The sequence below is a fragment of the Aspergillus pseudotamarii genome (assembly GCF_009193445.1).
Source record: "Aspergillus pseudotamarii strain CBS 117625 unplaced genomic scaffold BDV38scaffold_8, whole genome shotgun sequence".
NCBI lineage: Eukaryota > Fungi > Ascomycota > Eurotiomycetes > Eurotiales > Aspergillaceae > Aspergillus > Aspergillus pseudotamarii.
In genome coordinates, this window is record NW_022475022.1 from 431,788 (window position 1) to 450,461 (window position 18,674).

Genomic DNA, 18,674 nt, shown 5'->3' on the forward strand with positions numbered 1-18,674 from the left:
CTGGAGATAGAGATGTCTATCATTCACTTCAAAATAATCATACATAAACTTGAAATATTCTCAGACTCAAGCCTGCCTGACCTGGGTGTATTGTATATTTGGCGACACCCCACAGTCCACGGGCCAAATAGATAGTGACCCATACAGGAAATCAGCTGACCCGAAACCTCTAGCCCTATTCAGCTGTCAAATTTACTTCATGAGACGAGAGAGTTCCCCATTGACAAATTGTCAGATTATTACACAAGGCGTGTCTTAAGAGGTGACATGCAACTGATACTAAAAAGCACTTTGCATGAAGGTTTGTATTCTCTGTAATCAGCCCCGAGCCTTGCTAACTAACACACTCACACCCTGTCAAATTTACAATCCATCCATAATACTCCCAATAGTCAGCGGAACCTTGGACGGAGTAGTAATTGAGTCAAAGTTTCGTGCAGCAAGAGCTCATGTTATTGGAGAGAATTGTTTCAGGATTTGGTGAAAACGTTGCCGCAAGCACCTCTACCACACCGCACCAGCGTACTCTTGGTCCGAAGGTATGCTTGGATGCCTTCCTGGCCATTCTCCAATCCTATGCCACTCATCTTCCAGCCACCGACAGGCATCTCTGCGGGGCTTTCACCCCACGTGTTGATCCAGGCTATTCCTGCATCTATTTGTTGAACAATACGTTGAGCAAATCCCACATCAGATGAGACAACACCTGCTGCAAGCCCCATCGGGGAGTTATTTGCCCGTCGTATCAGGTCATGTAGCCAATCCTCTTCCTCCTGAGGTTGAGCTTTATATGGTAGAATACTCATAACTGGACCAAAGATCTCCTCTTGGACAATGCGCATGTCGTCCGTGAAATCGGTAAAGATAACAGGGGGCACCCAGAAGCCTTCTTTTGATGGAAAGTCTTTCTGAGAATCAAGGGCACCATCATACAATACCCTTGCCCTATCAATCTCACGCCCATGCTTGATATACATATTGACTTTGTCCCTTTGAATATCGCTAACGACAGGACCAAAATTGGTGTTCCGGTCCGTCGGAAACCCCATACGGATCCCCTCGCGACAGCGCTTGATCAAGGCCCCCTCAAACCGGCTGAGAAGGGTTTCGGGCACGAAGACACGGGTTCCATTAGTACAAACCTGACCGCTTGAAAAGAAGTTGGCCATCATTGCAATATCAGCTGCCTCCTCAACGTCGGCATCTGGAAGTATCACCAGGGGGCTCTTCCCTCCGAGTTCCATCGTAATCCCCTTTAGGCCCTTGGCAGCCTCGCTAGCAACCTTACTGCCGGTGCTGACCTGGCCAGTAAAGCTCACCTTGGCGATACCTTCATGAGCCACCAATAGGGCTCCCACACTGGGTCCATCACCATGAACCACATTGAAGACTCCCGGTGGCAGTCCAGCTTCCATATAGATCAGAGCAAGGGTATTTGCATGGAGAGGTGTGACCTCACTCGGCTTATATACCATACAATTCCCCGCAGCAAGACAGGGAGCTGACTTCCAGAGAGCAATCTGAAGAGGATAGTTCCAGGCGCCTATTCCAGCACAAACACCCAGAGGCTCATGGCTCGTCGAGAAATACGCATCGGATGCCAAGCGTGTGTGTTGCCCTGGAAGGCCACCTAAAACGAGGTGTGCCTAGTACTCAAGGACGTCAGCACCGGTGCTAACGTCGACAGAAGACGTCTCCGACCATGCTTTCCCAGTGTCCACGGTTTCAGTAAGAGCTAGCTCGTCATTACGTTGTCTTAGAATCGCTGCAGCTCGTAGCAAGATAGCAGCTCGATGTGCTGGGGAAGTTTGCGACCATGATGGAAAGGCTTCTTCGGCAGATGCAATGGCGTTGTCGAGCTGCTGGGGCGTGGTGGGATGGATCGTAGCCAATGGCTCTGCAGTGCTGGGGTCAACTGTAGTGAATATGGATATGTTCGAGGAGGATTCAGGCTGTGGCCGACCCGAGTGAAAGGTATGTATTTCACTCTGTAATGTTGTTGTCTTCATAGCTACTGTAACTCAATACAAGGCTAACGCTTTCTTGGTGTTGATTATATCCTCGTAGTGGAATAAGGGTCAGTAGCGTCCGCCAAGTGGAGGTTTATCAACAGAATGATAATAGATTGAGGGAGAGTTCAGCAGGATATGGAGCTGAACGGAATACAGGAAACGCATTATAAGATCACGGTTTTTGTTAGAAATTTACATGGTAGACGCAATAGAGAACTCGGTATAAGCACCCAAGGGTCTCGGCTTTCGGGCCGTTCTCACAGAAGCCCTGCCCGACGCCTGGCACTTATGCTTTACTATATTGGTGCCGACGCCGCTCACGTGGGCGGATAACCCTCAGAGTAAACACAATCTCAATTTGACAACGACCTTTCTAGACAGGACATAAATAAAGCTGGGAATCCTCTCCGTGGCTCAATTCCCATTCAATGCAAAGCTAATAACTCCTTCCAAGCAAACATCTCGCCAATTCTACAGCTCCGGTCTCTCTATAGAACCGATCATCCACGAATTCCACCCGTCAACAATGGCAACCGAGTACGGTGTAATCGGTAAGAATCCAACAGAATAGATGAGACATTAGCACGGCTGACCCCAACAGGCTTGGGTATTATCGGGTATGGTATGGCCAGCAACTTACGCAAGAAGTTGCCATCCTCCCATACCCTTTACGTGTTTGATCTCAACCAAGACGTTATTCAGCGCCTAATTAACGAGTTCGGGCACTTTGGCAAGATCGAAGTCACGTCCTCGGCGAAGGAGCTGGCCACGAAGGTCAGAACCGTGTTGTCGAGTCTACCAGCCGGGCCTCAAGTAAGAAAGGTTTATCTAGACCCAGATAATGGTGTGATTGCGGCCACCAAGGACTCGGGTCGGCTTTTGATCGAATGCAGTACTATTGAGATTGAATCCACCCAGGAACTCGGAAAGACAATCTTTAACGCCGGGTTGGGTACGTTTGTCGATGCCACAGTCTCAGGTGGAATGTGGGGTGCAAATGCAGGAACCTTGTCCTTCATGGTCGGTCACGCAGAGCCCACAGAAACCGATTTGGTAGGCAAGCGTATCTTTGAGACCCTGTCGCTTGTCGGGGAAGCCAGCACGATCACTTTTTGTGGTGGACTTGGTATGGGGCAGGTGGCCAAGATTGCCCACAACTATATTACTCTAGCGAACAACCTTGTTGCTACTGAGGGTATGGCCATTGGCCTGAAGTATGGAATTGATAAGAACGCCCTCTTTAAGTGCATTAGGGAAGGTACTGCGAACTCGTGGGTGATGGGTCTGGAGCAACCAGTCCCTGGCCTTGTGCCCGATGCCCCATCCAGCAACAACTACAGAAGGGCATTTGCACCTGCGCTGAGTGTGAAGGATCTCACAATCGGCATTGACGCTGCAAAGAAGGTGGGGATCAGTCCAACTGCAGGCGAGGCCGCTATCAAAGCCTTCCGAGTAGTCGATGCCGACCCTCGCACACATGTGAGTCTTGCCCTCTTATCCAAGATCTCCTAATTGTTGAATGGACTTACTGACGTCATTGGAACCAGGATCTTGATCATACCTCTCTCTGGCTTCATGTTTATGGCAACTTGGATGAGTGGGCGAAGGAGCACCTGCAGAAGTAGATACACGAACAGCATATATAAACTGAGATGTAAATGAAGCACACGACGACTGATGTTAGAATTTGTCTGAAATCATGTTCAGGTAGTCTCGCATTGTACAGGTCCTAGCTTGCACTGCAACATCAGTAGCTATCATGACACATAGGATGGACGTTCATGGTTTTTTTCGTTTCTTGTTTCTATTTTTTATTTTTATTTGTTCGGAGCCTGGGTAGTACTGGAGTGGTATTGGTAGTTCCATGAATATCGTGTCCTCAAAATAGCTACCCATCAGTGCTGTTCCGATATTTGGTTCAAATCCGGAGTTTGGTGTAATACTGTCGCAATGAAGGTTACCCCGCGTGTTTTATTGGATTTCCACCATCCAGAGTCTTATGATACTTGTAGTCCAATTTTTATGTGTTAGTGTTGTAAACCTGATGTAGTCGCTTTCTCAACCATTTCAAATTCATTTGTCGGAAGTATAGGATGTGGGTGGAGAAGTTATAGCCTATTGAACTACAGCTATCCGAGAGAGGATCTTAACGATGTAAAAGAATCGAGACTCTCGATAAGTGGGGAAGTAAAGCCCTAGATTTATATGATATTCGCTCTTTGGTAATCAATCGCGGACTTTTAGTATTATTAAAAGGTCTTATAGTGGAGTATGAGCAAGGCTTGTCTTAGAATTAAAGGAAAAGTTAGCCAGCTCTCTTATAATTGTATAGTAGCTGTTAGCAGTGAAAGAAAGTAGATATTACTAATTACAGCAGTTGTATAATCTATATCAGTATACTGTACTATTATTAATATTATATACAGCTAGAAGCGGCTTTCTTAAGTATAAATAGAGATATTTAATCCAGTATTAAGAGTCCTTGACTCCTTATTATTTAGTAAAATACAAATCTTACCCACTCAAGTATTTCCAATAGTATTTAGATATTTTTTAAATATTATTTAGTTTTTTAATTTTAATAATATCTCCCGGTTCTAATCTAAATTGTGAGTGGGGAAGCGATCTTGTTTTTATCTAGAAGTTAAATCTACTATCTTCTCCTGTAAAATATCCTTTTATATAAGCAAATACCAATACAAGCGGGTATGTATTGTATGTAGAAGAGAGATGTATCTGCTGCTAACTGAAAATAGATGTAATTGTTTTGTGGAGATGTATTGGGGTCCGGAGGGTCCGAGAATATTTATATTATATTTCATGTGTTCAATATAGGGACAAACTCTGTGGTAATTAAGGCATACGTTGATCCTGAGAGGATGAGGATAAACCAGCATTTGCTGTTCACTGCGGAGACTTGGTCGATTGTACCGGGTTCGGGCGAAGCACACTTGAATAGCGGCGATCAGCCCTAACTAGATAGGCTTTGATTCATGCTATCTAACCCTTCTAAGTCAATGCGTTTTGCCAGCCAGTCTCTAGCTTGCTTGGTAAGAAGCAAAAAGAATACCAAAAAAGTTAACATACAACAGGAGGGATTCGCTGGTGGTCACCCACCCAACTACTAACCTCCCGGCGTGTGGCTTAAGTACGGCTGAGCGGACGGGAAGCCCTGTTCTCCACACCCTGTGGTCGTATGTACCAGGCTACTTTAAGTAACCGATTATATAGTGTATTATCTTTATTTCTCCATAGACCGATGCGTCTACACAGGATGAGTAATCTTCAAGACGGGTTCCCACCAAGGATTACACGGTAGGATGGATTTGTTCCCTGCCGCTGGAAATGGCTGCAGCCAAGTCAATGTTGGATTTAAATCATCCACAGCTGCCCCAATCCCCCGACGACCAGGTGAGATTTGTGGTCACACTTTCGTGATAGCGTGTCTGCCAGTCGGTGTGTACAGCACAAGCTCTGCGCCAAGTGTGGCCAAAGACATGCTATCCACGTACAAAACCATGCGATTTGGCCTAATGGTTAGCATAAGTGGAAGGGTTCCAAGTCAGGAGAACGATATACGCCTTGGCAATGTGGTGGTTAGCAAGCCGGTTGGCCCGTCCGGAGGCGTGGTACAGTATGACTACGGCAAGACCATGGCTGGCGGGAAGTTTGGACAGACGGGCACTTCGAATAAGCCCCCAGCTGTGGTCTTGACAGTGTTATGCAATGTGCAGTCTGAGGAGATGCTAGGCCGGAGTCGACTTAATAGTTACTTATCTGCAGTTATTGCTGAGTATCCGCCCTTGTCACGGTTTACCTACCCCGGAGAGGACCAAGGCCTCCTTTTCAAAGCAGATTACACTCATGATATCTCGACACTATCCTGTGGGTTGTGCGATATGAATATGACAATTCAACGGACGAAAAGGCCCACTACGGAGCCAAACGTTTTCTATGATCTGATTGCGTCTGCCAACCAGGTCATGAAAGATGCCATAACTCGGGATCGAATAGCAAGACAACATGGGGTCTTATGCTTTGAGATGGAAGCAGCAAGACTTTGGATCAATACTTATCCGAGGCATTTGCGATTATTCAGATTCACACAAAACGAAGCAAAGGCAAGAGTATGCGGCAGCAACAGCCGCGGCATATGCAAAGAATCTGTTGCTCATGACATCTGGCGTATTTATAGTCCCCCATGCCGTTGCCAAGACACGGCATCCGGCCCGAGCCATCTCTATAGAGCTGGACCCTTCGCATACTACCGATGATGGATCAGGATGCCTATTCCAGTCAAATGGGTATTACCAACACAAACTATTTCGACATACCGGTCACCTGAGCGGGCGACTCATCTTGGTGCTAAGTGGCTTGAACGTTATCAAACATCACATGCTATAGGGACAAATGGACGAGTTCAGTCCAGGTGTGGAAGTGACACGGTAGCAAGATCCGCCCCCATACTCCTAATCATGAGAAAAACTTCCTAGACTTAGAGCTTTCAAGATTGACTTCTCGGGTGGCTAGCCGATATAGCCCTCTGTTCGACCGTCCGACGTGAGCGTTAGGGCAGGCCATTTAAATGCGCCATTCATTCCTGGTCTAGGTTCCGTTCCTAAGTTACTCGCCCAACTCATCGTCGAGGTCCTGAAAGCCCATCTCCTCTTCCTTCTATTGAATATTAGTTATCGCTTTAAACTCGGTTTTCGCTTACATAAAATGCCGTTCAAACGCAGCTTCAATACCGTCGGTGTTCACTGTGCCGGGGAAACTTGTGATGTAGTCGTCGGTGTTCGAGATGTGCCCGGAAGAACCATGTATGAGAAAATGATGTACATGTGGAAGAACAACGACGAGCTTCGTAACCTTCTGCTCAACGAACCCCGCGGCTGCTCTGCCATGTGTCACAACCTTCTTCTCCCTCCGTACAATCCCGAAGCCGACATTGGGTTCATCATCATGGAGCATGAAGAATACCCTCCATCCACAGGAACACTCTGGGCCTCGGTGAACTCTTGAGCGCGAAGATAGATGTCATAGAGACAAGATGTGTCAAGACCTGTGAGACTTCGTACTGCAACCTCCAAACCCTCTAATCCAGGAATTGTGATAGGCGTCCCCAGCTTGAAGGAGGCGATAAGCGCAAGTTGTATATCGGCAGGCTGTCCGGTCATATTAGTGCAGGTTCGCTCCTCTAATGGTCGCAGTCCACTTACATTCACTGAACAGGCGGCTTCATTCCGATCTAAATTCACTCAAACTCATCATTGAGTGTTACAATTGGTGCTATCCCAAATATACCCGCGTAAGAAATGCCCACATCGTATATTTTGAGCATCCCTTCAACCCAATCTGGTGGAGATTCCGGCATCAGCCAATATATACAATGACCCCTTCCAGGGATAACATTTCCTCCCAGGTCCCCATCGCTATTTGTTGTATGTCGCTGGAGGAAATCATCCCGGAATTTGATGTGCGATACGGAAGCCGGCTAAAGAAACGCTCAGATGCAGGATGTTTAGGGTCTTGGGCATCCGAATATTTGAAGAGGTAATTGGCGAAGTCCAACATTTTTGATTGCTCTATTTCAGAATGGTGTAGAAGCACAAGATAAATTATCGGGGAAAAACTGGGGAAAATCTGTTCACGACAAGTTGGATATTCAAAAAACGGAAAACTCCTAAACGACCACTCGATTGCCTTAAATATGCAATGATTCTCTGTTCTTCATGGCTACTTGGTATCAGCCAAAAAGATAGCCAGTGACGCGTGGCCAGCATCGGTATGCTGCTGTTTCTGGCAAACTGAATCCGAAGAACCCAACGTCCCACTTTGCTGCAATGGAGCCCCACCACGACGACTATAAGAATACACTATGCAGGTCGGAACTAGCAGTAAACTTTGAATTGCTTTATCTTTGACAGGCGTCATAAGGTGGTATTACCATAGTATTTGTTCTTATTGATTGTGACCTGGCTAACCGGCTCCGGGGCACTTCATATACTTTCGTTATGATAATGGCCACATTGGGACACTCCACATTATTTTCAGAGTCGCCGAACTCATCATATGTCAATTTACTTCCAGCTCACCCTGTTCCAGTCCTGACCTTTCTGGTGCATATATCAGAGAAAGTACCATCATCCATCCTATTCCACTTAGAGCTCGAACCTGGAATATTTATGATTTATCAAAGTTGTGTACCTACCAATACGAGACTCGACTATTCGATAATATCGGTATCAATTCCCTCGATCAGCTTTATCGTGGATCCGATACAGGATCCTATACATAATCCCCGTGAGAACTACTGTATTCAAGGGACCCGTATTCGAGTAGTATGCCATCAGGGCACACGAAGAACAGAGATAGAGATAGCGGTGACAGTATCTGGGGAAGCAAGGCTATGTCGGAATTATGTCTGATCGACTACCACATCCACGAACTATTCATACCCCTGCATTGTTGCTTGGAGGCATTTACGGCGTAGGCGCACGTGATGTGTCAAACCCGATGTGCTGTGATGTGTCAAAAAAAAAAAAAAGGAAATTGGCTTCTATAGCGTCTGATATGGGTCTCATCGATTACTTGAAGCGGGAAAAGATCAACGCCGATTTAAAGCCACTATCTGCACGAGTGTCTGTGCCGAATTTGACAGGAAAGCACAACGCGCAACTTACCCACTAATTCAGATAAAGGTTTAAAAAATCATAACAATACTCGGCCTGCGCCAGTGATGCGGCGGTAAGTAAGAATTAAAATAGCAGGGTTTGAATTCATCAGGGATCTGCATCTTTTGACTTCCTCGGTCCGATAGTTCTGAGCGCATAAAGCCCCGGATTAGCAAGTATTACATGAAACGGAAGGATCACCGAGCCAGTACAAGTGGTGTAGACAGACCGGCCGACCTATGATGCCAGATGGATGGACCCTTACCAAATAATTGCCAGCCTATTGCTTTCAAAGTGGGCCAAATCCTAAGGATGAAAGTTGTCGAACCCAAAAGGTTCGATGTACAGAGCATACAATAAAGCAGCCTCCATTTGAAGTATGAATGAAATCCTGATTCCTAGAATACTCTGCCTATATGCTACCATGGGAGATTAGATGGGAAATGAAACGTTGAGAAATCCTCCAACACCACAAAGGCTGAACACGAAAGCATATAGTTGCTGTTTATATGTAGCCAAACAGAATAAAGAGGATGGATGTGCAAGGGATAGTGGGTGACATGTCTAAAGGGGAAATACGGCAGAAAATTCGCCTATGTTCAGTTTGAAAATAGGAGAAAGAATCTCCTTCAAGGAACGCGATAATTCATTAATTATATAGGGAGGGAGAGAGACAGGGCTGCACGGTAATTATCATCCTGTACTAAATCTAGGCTATGTATGATGTGAAATGTTTCGTATGCCAGCCACCTGCTTCATTCACTCCTTTCACCTATTTGGCATCTTTTCTGATAGCTTTAATAATAGAGAAATCATCAAGATTATGCCAGGCTTCTTTAGCAGCTTTGAGTTATAATTGCTTTGTCTTCTCCACATTAGGCGCGAACATTAATTCAGAATATAACGTATAGCTTTCACGCTTCAGTATAGTCCAAAGATTCTCAATTGAATTTAGGTCAGGCGAATCAGGCGGCCAAATCATAACTTGAATGCCAATATCATTGAAAACTTGGTGAATAATATAGGCTGGATGAGCGCGAGCATTATCATGTATAAAGATATCATTTGGCCGTAGAAGCTCCGGTAAAAACAACTCATAAAGAGACATTGTTACAGTAGCAGTAATATCACGTGTACAATCAGGGTCACCATTAAGAGAAACAAAACCAGTACGTAGGTTCTCGGCAAAAGTAGCCCAAAATATCTGTTTTATGGCTTGTCAGTAAGACGTTTTACGAACATCATGTTCCTGAAGTGATGAGATGGACGCGTAAGCTTTAGGATACACTGCATTTTTTCGCCTTAATCTGTGCCTGGATGCTGATGGCTTCCGGTCTTAGCGGCACATGTGTATTCCACTATACAAGCTATTCCTTATGTTAAACTAGTACATACGACCATAGGGTGTGGAGAGCAGGGCTTCCCGTCCGCTCAGCCGTACTTCGGCCATTGTGGATTTAAATACAACGAGGCTATTCCGGCTTGTTGAGTGGAGCAGGTCTCGAGATAGATCACTGCTAGCCTAAAAACAACGAATATTGGCAGTTCATCTCGGTTAATGACACCAATCATGTGTGCAAAATACGATGCCAGTCAATCTCTTGCAATAGTACCGCGTAACTCTACTGCCCCACCTGTACTTTATAGCCTAAAAGGGGCTGTATTCGATGACTAAAGTTCTGTTTATGAAGAAGAAACGAACATTTCAAAAGAGCGAAAATCCAACAGGATTAAAAATAGAGCGACTTCCCCCTTTCAAGCGTTTGGCTCATGGCCTTTCCAACGACCGCCTCCTAGTTCAACACCTCGCCTCTCATTCTCTGCTCCCTTAGTATCTTACTTCCGAAGAGTGAAATCAAGCTTTCCAGAGCCTTTGAATCCTTCCGCAGTGACCATCTGAAAGACAGGGTTACCGGGCTTGAGCCCCAGCTCCTCCCAACGCTTGAAATGAGCAGCAACGTCGACAGTACCGGTATGGCGAGCACCACGGCGAACAGACCACAACTGGTTAAAGTTCGTAACTCCATAGATCTCAGGGACATTCCTGTAGGGGAGCATATAGACATCGTAGACGCTGCCATCGGCTTCAACCTGGCCGAGGATATGGCCATTGCCCGGTGTCCCAGTTCCATGAGCTTCGACAACGTACCATTCGGTGACGGGGTCAGTGGTCCATCCATAGACCGCCAGGGTGAAATCACCTTCAGCCTGGAACTGACCGTCCCAAGACAGGGAGCTCAAAAGTGGGAGTTGCGTTAGTTTTGACTTGGAAAGACTAAATACAGATTGACTAAATGCTTACCGAGGACTTCCACCCTTGAAGCCCTTTCCTCCCAGAAACTCGCTGTTCGTGTTCCAGCTGAGCTTGAACTGCCCGCTATTTTCGAACTCGGAGTATTCGGCACCTGCGCCGTTGGCGTTGTAGAGAGAGTAGTAAAACCCTGCGGCGTCTACGCCGTCCTTGCTCGTTTTGAACGTCCCATCGCGTCTTTCAATGTTTTCGTCTCCGGTTGCGTTGGCGATGAGTGCTCCCATGTACTCGAGAAATTCAGGAGACCTAGCAACAGCTTGGGCTGTGGTGCTATCTGTGGGAGTTGCGAGCGCTCCTAAGAGAGGAAGAAAGAACAGCAAACGGCTGACTGACACCATGTTGGCAAAGAGGCTTATCAGAATGATTCTTTGGAATTGGAAACGTTGGTTTTGGGATCGGAGTCATGGACCCTTGAAGGTGCGAATTGTCTGCTTTAATACTTTTCGGATCCCAAGCTACTGAGACACGAAACTGGATGGAGGATTGGTCAAACTCCTGTCTGTGAGAAATTAACTACGTAGATTGGACTCTCTCACCTGAGAGATATTCGATTACATGACAGTTCAGTGGCTACATTGAAATGTGGGACTATTCTACCTAGCGGTCTGACATTCATGGTAGATCCCGTAGGGCCTTTCAGCCCTGCAGATCCTACCTGAAGATGGATAAATCGTTTACGCTTGCCTATTATGACAAGGAACAATTGCATGGTAGGCGATATCCCGCGGTTGAGGCACGATCTTTCTCCGCTGTTTCTTGATGAAACAGAGATCTGCGGTTCTAGAATTAGATCAGCAATACCTACGTTAAAAATGTAGGGCAACTCCGAAGGCTTACGAGCCGTGTATACATGCTCCATATTTAGAGTTGCAGTTGTATGGCCTAGACTTTGCTCTAGTTGACTGTTTCGTTCAAGGGGTACTATTATGTAAATTATTTGCCCGGTTAATACGGGGTTACCAAGCACTGGAGGCTATTTACACAAATTATCTGAACTCTAAGGGAACAGTATTCCTGAAGAGAGCATTCAGTGTACGTTTATACCCCTTAATCAACCATAAGAAAAATGAGCTCTTCACCCGAAATACCACACGTCTAGGATATATTGGACAATATAGCAAATTCAGTATCTTCTTTGCATTTACACATAGTAAATTTAAGATAGTAGAATAGGCCTCGTATCACGTATTCACCAAATCTAAGGTAGAGTTGGCAAAGTCCACCAGACGTTCACATCATTTTGACTATTGAGCCTAGAGAAGAATCCTCGTTTCAGAGCTTCATAATACTCATTCTGGGAACATCTATTTCTATACTTGTCCATAAGCTCAAAGGTTTCAGGGATCCAGAGCCCGCGTTTACATCTAGCATTAATATCCATATTGAGAGGAGAAAGGGAAAGCAAAGCAAAACATTCCCTGCAAACATTATGTACACAAAGGTATCTAGATATATTAAAGTCAGGCTGACAGTGGCCATAATTCCACACTTTGTTCGGATTTACGCTAAAGTGTTACCTAGGGCTATCACTCAATCCGGTAATACCGAGGGATGCCGCACATGGATGCTTATTTTGCTGTTTCTTTCAGCCTTCAAAGCTTTATAAACCCGCTATCCAAGCGTGGGAACTGCGATAGGACTACATATGATATTTCACCATCGATCATGTGAAAGTATAAGCATAAGACTTTGTTTCATTCTATCAGAATATAAATTGCGTAGTGGTCCCAATGGCTTACCGTACTCGTGCTCGGGACAATTTCCGCCTTTCCCAAAAGCACTAAATCTTCTTCGCATCAACTTCCGCTCAACTCAATGTAAACGTTAGGGAAATCCAAATTCAAGATATGTTCCGTTGTGCGCAGTGCGACAAATCATACCAGCGAAAAGCGCATTTACTTCGCCATGAGTTAACTCGTACGTTCAGGGAGGTATTCATCGTGCGGTGTTGCCAATTGACCATCTACTAGATTCCGGCCAGGCCGCTTCCACGTGCCCCTTTTGCAACAAATCTTTCTTGAAACCGTAAAGGCAACCACTCCTCCAGTTCTAAAACTGGATCTAATCCTTTGTTCGTACAGAGAGGTCGCCCGGCGACACAGTAAAGCATGTGCAATCAAATACAACCAACAGCCTGCCCCGGCAGCCAAGCCCGGGCGGAAAAGGCAGTCCTGCGATCAATGTTTCGCTACGAAAAGGGCGTGTGATAAAGGTTCACCGTGCTCTCGTTGTCGTTCGCTCGGACAGCAATGCACATTCGAGTCGCAGCAAGACCTTTCAATAGGAAGTCCCTGCTCCACTGACGTCTCACCATCGCCATCAGGGCACCCGTCTACTCCACCAAAGGAGGAATCGCAGTTTTCGTTCCTTCGGCATTTCACTGACCCCTGTGTGGAAAGAGACAGACTCGCAATCGGAACAACAGCAGAATGTTCTGTCCGGAGAAATCTCGAAAGCCTCTACTCCCACCTCGAGGATGCGCTAGTACCGCCTGATCCTATGGCGGCTACTTTCGGTGACATCCCAGGCACCGAACTGTTCTTCCGTCCTCCATTGATTACGGACGAATATTTCCCTACTGATCTTCTAAGCTATGGCCCTACAAAGCTCTCAGAGCAGCTGCACGAACTGATGATGGAACTGATTGAGACTTCAAAATCGATGAAACTTAATGACACTGAGGATCCACAGCTGCAACTCGATATCGCACAGTTGGCTCCACTATTCACAGTATCTAACGTTGCGATTTTTATCTCAGTATTTTTCCATTCTCTCTATTGGCATCTGCCGGTCGTCCACTTTCCAACATTCGACCCGGGCAACGTTTCCAACCCACTACTGCTCTCAATCTTTTTAACCGGTGCAACATATAGTAGTTCCTTAGATGAAGCATCATTATTACCCCGGGTTTTAGACGTGGCCGAAGAGCATGTATTCCGGAAGATCACAACCCTCTCAACACAGGTTGCCCCACCCACTCACGACCTTACCCGTCAAATACCTACCATCCAGCTCCTCCAGGCTGCGCTAATTATTGAAATGCTCCAATTTGGCCAAGAACGTGTTGAAACAAGACGCCGCATTCGTATCATCCGTCATCCCAGTCTGGTGTCTCTTATGCGTTGCTTGGGAATCTTCCAGCTCAAGCGGTCCACGTCTCCAACGGTCTGCCCTGGGGACGATAATACATGGAGAGCATTAGTGACAGAGGAAGTCTGTATACGACTGGCATCCTGGACCTTTCTCGCGGACGGTTTCCTTACGGTATGCTTCAAGAACCGACCCACCATATCGATCTTCGAGATGGAATGCCCCTTCCCATGGAGAACAGAGCTATGGGAAGCCGAAAATGCATCTGCCTTCAGTCGCATCGCGGCAACTGATGGAGCCAAGCTCCCAATGCCTTCCGTAAGGGAAGCAATCCGGCTGTTACTCGATAATTCCGAGCCCGGACCCGTACCGTCCAGTCTCCCGCTTTCCGCAGAGCATCTATTGATCATGATATACGGTATGTTCCGCGGCATCCCCACCATCCTCTTCCTTTATTCACTAAAACATAACCGCAGCATTGAATTCCCTTGCATTCCTAGCCAGAACCGACTTCTTCGGCTCCGTGCCACTGAAGAAAATAAAATCCGCCGCCAACAAATGGAAACAGATCTGGAACTCGGTATACCAGGATACAAACAACGACCAAATGCTCCTCCTGGGGTACCCCAAACACGCAGAAGAGCTTTGGCTCCTATTAACAGCGATGCTTGACATCGCCACCGAGAATTCCACAAAGCTCCCGTACCTGGACAACGCCGCGACAGATGATCTAGGCAAGCTGAACGAATTCATTCAATGGTGTTGTCGAGATACATAATACATGCATTGATTATTAGATTAAATTGCTAAAAATACATTAACGCCCCTCTCTTCAATCTTTCTTGAGAGCTTGAGCCTTGCGGTTCTCATTCTGGATGAATCCGTCCTCTTTCGGCTTGCGGTATGTCCCGTTCAACCTATCCCAGAACGTCAAAAATTGACCATAGTTATAGTTGAAGTACAAATGATGCATGGTATGACACGCTGCACCATTGACAACCACAGATTGCGAAAGATACTCGGCATCATCTACAACAATTAGCCCCTCCTCATATCCCATGACACAACACATCATGAATACAAAGGGAAAGAGAAGACTTACGAATAAAAACCGTCCACATAGTCACGAAGACAAAAAGCCCCAAATACGCACTCTTCTGCAACGGAAACAGCAACGGATACACATGGTACGGGATACTCTGCGACCAGCCATCAACCGGATGAAACGCATAGCTAGCAAACGGACTCGGCATAATCCATTTATGATGTGGCTTGTGCAACCACCGGTACACGGGCGGGTAATGCAGTCCCCGATGAATCCAGTAAATGCCACAGTCCGTGAAACATACAAACAGTGGATACTGCAGCCAGTTGTAGGCGCGGAAGGGGGCTTCATCGGCGAAATCGTATAGCTTGGTCCAGCCGCGTACCTCTGCGAGAAAGAACGGGGCCGTGAGCACGGCGATTACGGGGATGGACGTTATGCCTTGGCGGATCTCTTGGCGGATTTGGTGAGGGAGGAAATGTGGGTGTCGCATTAGGCGCTTGTCGAAGAGTGTGTGGTAGATGATTGTGCTGCCAATTAAGTACAAGGCCGTTGCGAAGATCCTGTGGAGGTTTAGAATTGGGTTTATTGGTGGGGGTGGGGGGGGGGGGGGGGTGTTTTTGCTAAGTCGTGAGATACATACCATCCAATTAGGAATAGAGATGTTGTTTGTCGAGCGACATCATCTCGCTTCCATCTGCTACTGTCTGCATATGGAGACGGTGGCAGTGGGTAATAGAGGTTAATGTGTTTGTTGTATGTTCCTGCAGGTGCCGGGACCGGATTCGTCGCTGGTAACACTGATGCATATAATCTGTCGAACACGAATGTGTCGAGGATGTCGAGAAGCACATCCATCGTGAAGTAATGACCGAATTGTCACGAATATAATATACAGAAAGGGGCGAAAAAAAAACACAAGAGTTTAATATCGAAAAAAAGATTGAACCATGAAACGATCCAAGGCCCCTTCTTATATTGGGAAATACCTACATGATCCATTGTTAGGGTTTGGCGATTTACCTACATGAGTGGATTTCATTCCCTACGGCGGAGAATACCTACCGTGGGGATTACCCACACACGGGCAATACCTACCAAACGCCCCCTTGACCTACGCGCTCGGCACTCCGGGGTCGTACGATATTTGAAACTCGGAACATTGATTGTTATCCTTCGGATAAAAAAAAATAAAACATCTCGGATATCCGGGGTACCCATGTGGATATCTAATCAGGTGAAAGTGGGATGTAGCATGCTACTCAGCTGATAATCGGTAAGTATAATTGCTTCGCTGGACCACACTACAACATATTCATTGTTCCCCGCGCCTCGGCCTACCACTGTTCTAGAATTCTGAATTCGAATACAGCCTACCGACGGGAGAGGTAAAGATCGAAGTAACTAAGGTAGGCATAGTATATGCAGGGATGCTGGCGAGGTTAGCGAATCACATGACAGGATTTCCCAACAACATCTCTGCCTATATCCACATCTCACGTAAACAAAGAAAAGGCGAGAAAAAAAAAAGGAAAAAGGGGTGGAGGGGGAGGTTAGAAATGAAATTAAAAGTAATCAATAGCAAAGGCAAATTAACCACTCAAGATTGATAAATAACCTCTACCTCCCCCAGACCAAATCCCCCCTCTCAGCAACCGTCCTGCGACACTTGTCTAAAATGGCCGCCTGCCTCGCCACCTCCGCCAAACCACCCAGGACCTTCCGATTCCCACCCACGAACCCATAAAGCGCATACGGGATACCCACATCCCGACAAAACTCCATAACCAACGCCTGCGTCCTGCGCAAATTATGGCGCGGCACGCGGGGGTACAAATGGTGGATGGCCTGGAACTGCAGTCCGCCGTGGACCCAGTCCAGCCAGGGCGGACAGTCGACGTCCATTGTTGTGCGGAGCATTTTCTGGGCGAAGGACTCGTTCGGTCCGAGGTCGGTTGTGGACATTGCAAAGTGGGAGACGGTGAATTGAACGTGGAGGGGCATTGTGGCCATGTGGCTGATCGAGACGAACGAGATGCGGGCAAGTGGTGTTGGAATGGATTTGTAGAGGATACCGTAGCCGAACCAGAGCCAGAAGATTAGATTTCCGCCGATCTCGAACCAGCGGTGCCATTGGGCGGGGCCCTTGCGAGGTCCTTGGCCTTTGAGGAGGAAGAGCCAGGATTGGACGTAGAGATTGAAGCGGCCGAAGAGCAGGACGATGTAGTAGAGGTAGGCTTGGTAGGGGACGAGGGCTTGGGCGACCTGGTCGTAAGCCAGAAGTCGTTCGTGGTAGGTGGAGAAGATGTTGCCGAGGAAGCGGTGGTTGACGGCTAGGAAGGGGAGGTGTTGATTGTCGGGGTCATGTTCGGGCGCGTTCGTGACGATATGATGGACGTTGTGGCTGCGTTTCCACCAGCCTAGGGAGAGGCCACCGATGGGTGCGGCGATCGTCATTCCGATTAGACTGTCGATCGTATAGTTCTGGGTGATTCCGATATGGCCAGCGTCGTGGGCGGCGAAGACCATTTGGGACCAGAACCAGGCTAGGAAGAGCGCACTGGTGTTGTACCAGCCGATGCGCAGGAAGAAGAGCATGGTCCCGAACAGGAGGGAGCAGCGGGCGAATTCCCAGACGTACGCTGTGTAGTGGCAGTTGTAGAGGCCTTCGTTGTGGATTTGCGTGTGCAGCAGTCGGTATTTGGCAATGATTTCGTCCTGAGTGGCAGAGTCCAAAGGTGGATATTTGGATAGGGTGAGTTTGATCTCTTCTTTTGTTTGCGTGTCGAGAAAGGTCATTCCGTCTTGAGGGACCATATTCTCCCCTGGCTCAGGCTGGCTGCATCTTTTGTGGATGTCCACATCAACAGTGGGGGCTTTGAGCCCAGTTGAGGAAGCATCTTGCTGTGCCTTGACTAAGATAGTCGATTCATCATCATCATTTCTTTCGTCGTCCGACCGAAAAACTCCCCCTTGAATTGGCGGCACGAAATTCGTCCATCGTCCCGCAATCCGCCCAATTTGATACCTCCCAATCATCTGTCGCGTCTCTTCACAGTGGAATCTACAGGCCGTCAGCATCGGACCCACAAACTCATTCGCGTTCAACCAGGATAGGGAATTCAGCGACCAACATAGTAAACTCATCCGTTGCATCCTTTCCAACAACATGCTGGATGACCTTCTGTCCGCCAGGATGATACGGAATCCAGGCATCCACCCGAAAGACCTTCTGGTTCACGATAATAATCGACTGGCCCTGTGCAATTAGGGTTTCGATGTGTCCACGGGAGAGAATCGTGTCTTTGGTAGACTGTTGTTGCATGATTCAACGCGGCGGCAACTAATTGGTATATGGGAGAGAGTTTGTACCACGGTTCATACGTCAGGTTTAAGCTTGGTTGGATCTCCGGGCCGAGAGATCAATATGGCGGACTAAATATAGCTTACGGACAAAAATAAAATCTGACCAAGTTGATACTTTCCTTTCGGGACCGGAGTCCGGATTATTTTCGGAGATTACGTTCCATGCCGTAAGATGC

The 18,674-nt window shown here is 47.0% G+C and overlaps 8 protein-coding genes across 8 annotated transcripts; 3 read left to right on the forward strand and 5 right to left on the reverse strand.

Annotated features, from left to right (window-relative positions):
* Window positions 1–442: 442 nt before the first annotated feature.
* On the reverse strand, window positions 443–2,009 carry BDV38DRAFT_296867 (aldehyde dehydrogenase; the record flags this gene model as incomplete). The annotated part of the gene is made up of 2 exons (XM_032063025.1): window positions 443–1,646; window positions 1,680–2,009. The coding sequence occupies 2 exons, from the start codon at window positions 2,007–2,009 to the stop codon at window positions 471–473; spliced, it is 1,506 nt and encodes a 501-aa protein (XP_031917421.1). The 3' UTR covers window positions 443–470.
* Window positions 2,010–2,538: 529 nt separating this feature from the next.
* Window positions 2,539–3,637, forward strand: BDV38DRAFT_296871 (NAD(P)-dependent oxidoreductase; the record flags this gene model as incomplete). The annotated part of the gene is made up of 3 exons (XM_032063026.1): window positions 2,539–2,563; window positions 2,614–3,491; window positions 3,560–3,637. The coding sequence occupies 3 exons, from the start codon at window positions 2,539–2,541 to the stop codon at window positions 3,635–3,637; spliced, it is 981 nt and encodes a 326-aa protein (XP_031917422.1).
* Window positions 3,638–5,332: 1,695 nt separating this feature from the next.
* Window positions 5,333–6,286, forward strand: BDV38DRAFT_279261 (uncharacterized protein; the record flags this gene model as incomplete). The annotated part of the gene is made up of 1 exon (XM_032058971.1): window positions 5,333–6,286. The coding sequence occupies one exon, from the start codon at window positions 5,333–5,335 to the stop codon at window positions 6,284–6,286; it is 954 nt and encodes a 317-aa protein (XP_031917423.1).
* Window positions 6,287–6,635: 349 nt separating this feature from the next.
* On the reverse strand, window positions 6,636–7,189 carry BDV38DRAFT_279262 (uncharacterized protein; the record flags this gene model as incomplete). The annotated part of the gene is made up of 3 exons (XM_032058972.1): window positions 6,636–6,686; window positions 6,774–6,909; window positions 6,960–7,189. 3 exons carry the CDS (start codon window positions 7,187–7,189, stop codon window positions 6,636–6,638), a joined length of 417 nt encoding a protein of 138 aa, XP_031917424.1.
* Window positions 7,190–10,522: 3,333 nt separating this feature from the next.
* On the reverse strand, window positions 10,523–11,335 carry BDV38DRAFT_268605 (glycoside hydrolase family 11 protein; the record flags this gene model as incomplete). The annotated part of the gene is made up of 2 exons (XM_032056807.1): window positions 10,523–10,922; window positions 10,989–11,335. 2 exons carry the CDS (start codon window positions 11,333–11,335, stop codon window positions 10,523–10,525), a joined length of 747 nt encoding a protein of 248 aa, XP_031917425.1.
* A 1,509-nt stretch (window positions 11,336–12,844) lies between these two features.
* On the forward strand, window positions 12,845–14,865 carry BDV38DRAFT_268606 (uncharacterized protein; the record flags this gene model as incomplete). Its single annotated transcript, XM_032056808.1, has 4 exons — window positions 12,845–12,914; window positions 12,968–13,022; window positions 13,079–14,505; window positions 14,564–14,865. 4 exons carry the CDS (start codon window positions 12,845–12,847, stop codon window positions 14,863–14,865), a joined length of 1,854 nt encoding a protein of 617 aa, XP_031917426.1.
* BDV38DRAFT_204317 (sterol desaturase family protein) lies at window positions 14,840–16,080 on the reverse strand. Its single transcript, XM_032052503.1, has 3 exons — window positions 15,776–16,080; window positions 15,190–15,695; window positions 14,840–15,116 (listed from the first exon to the last, which is right to left on the reverse strand). The coding sequence occupies exons 1-3, from the start codon at window positions 15,988–15,990 to the stop codon at window positions 14,920–14,922; spliced, it is 918 nt and encodes a 305-aa protein (XP_031917427.1). The 5' UTR covers window positions 15,991–16,080; the 3' UTR covers window positions 14,840–14,919.
* A 667-nt stretch (window positions 16,081–16,747) lies between these two features.
* Window positions 16,748–18,619, reverse strand: BDV38DRAFT_204307 (fatty acid desaturase-domain-containing protein). The gene is made up of 2 exons (XM_032052502.1): window positions 18,267–18,619; window positions 16,748–18,196 (listed from the first exon to the last, which is right to left on the reverse strand). Exons 1-2 carry the CDS (start codon window positions 18,455–18,457, stop codon window positions 16,753–16,755), a joined length of 1,635 nt encoding a protein of 544 aa, XP_031917428.1. The 5' UTR covers window positions 18,458–18,619; the 3' UTR covers window positions 16,748–16,752.
* Between the last annotated feature and the right edge of the window lie 55 nt (window positions 18,620–18,674).

Coding starts and splice junctions, on each gene's coding strand:
- BDV38DRAFT_204317 (XM_032052503.1), bottom strand. CDS start 15,990: ATGGATGTGCTTCTCGACATCCTCGACACATTCGTGTTCGACAGATTA. Junction 15,696..15,775: donor TCTCTATTCCTAATTGGATG/GTATGTATCTCA, acceptor AAACCTCCACAG/GATCTTCGCAACGGCCTTGT. Junction 15,117..15,189: donor TATGTGGACGGTTTTTATTC/GTAAGTCTTCTC, acceptor TAATTGTTGTAG/ATGATGCCGAGTATCTTTCG.
- BDV38DRAFT_204307 (XM_032052502.1), bottom strand. CDS start 18,457: ATGCAACAACAGTCTACCAAAGACACGATTCTCTCCCGTGGACACATC. Junction 18,197..18,266: donor GCAACGGATGAGTTTACTAT/GTTGGTCGCTGA, acceptor GACGGCCTGTAG/ATTCCACTGTGAAGAGACGC.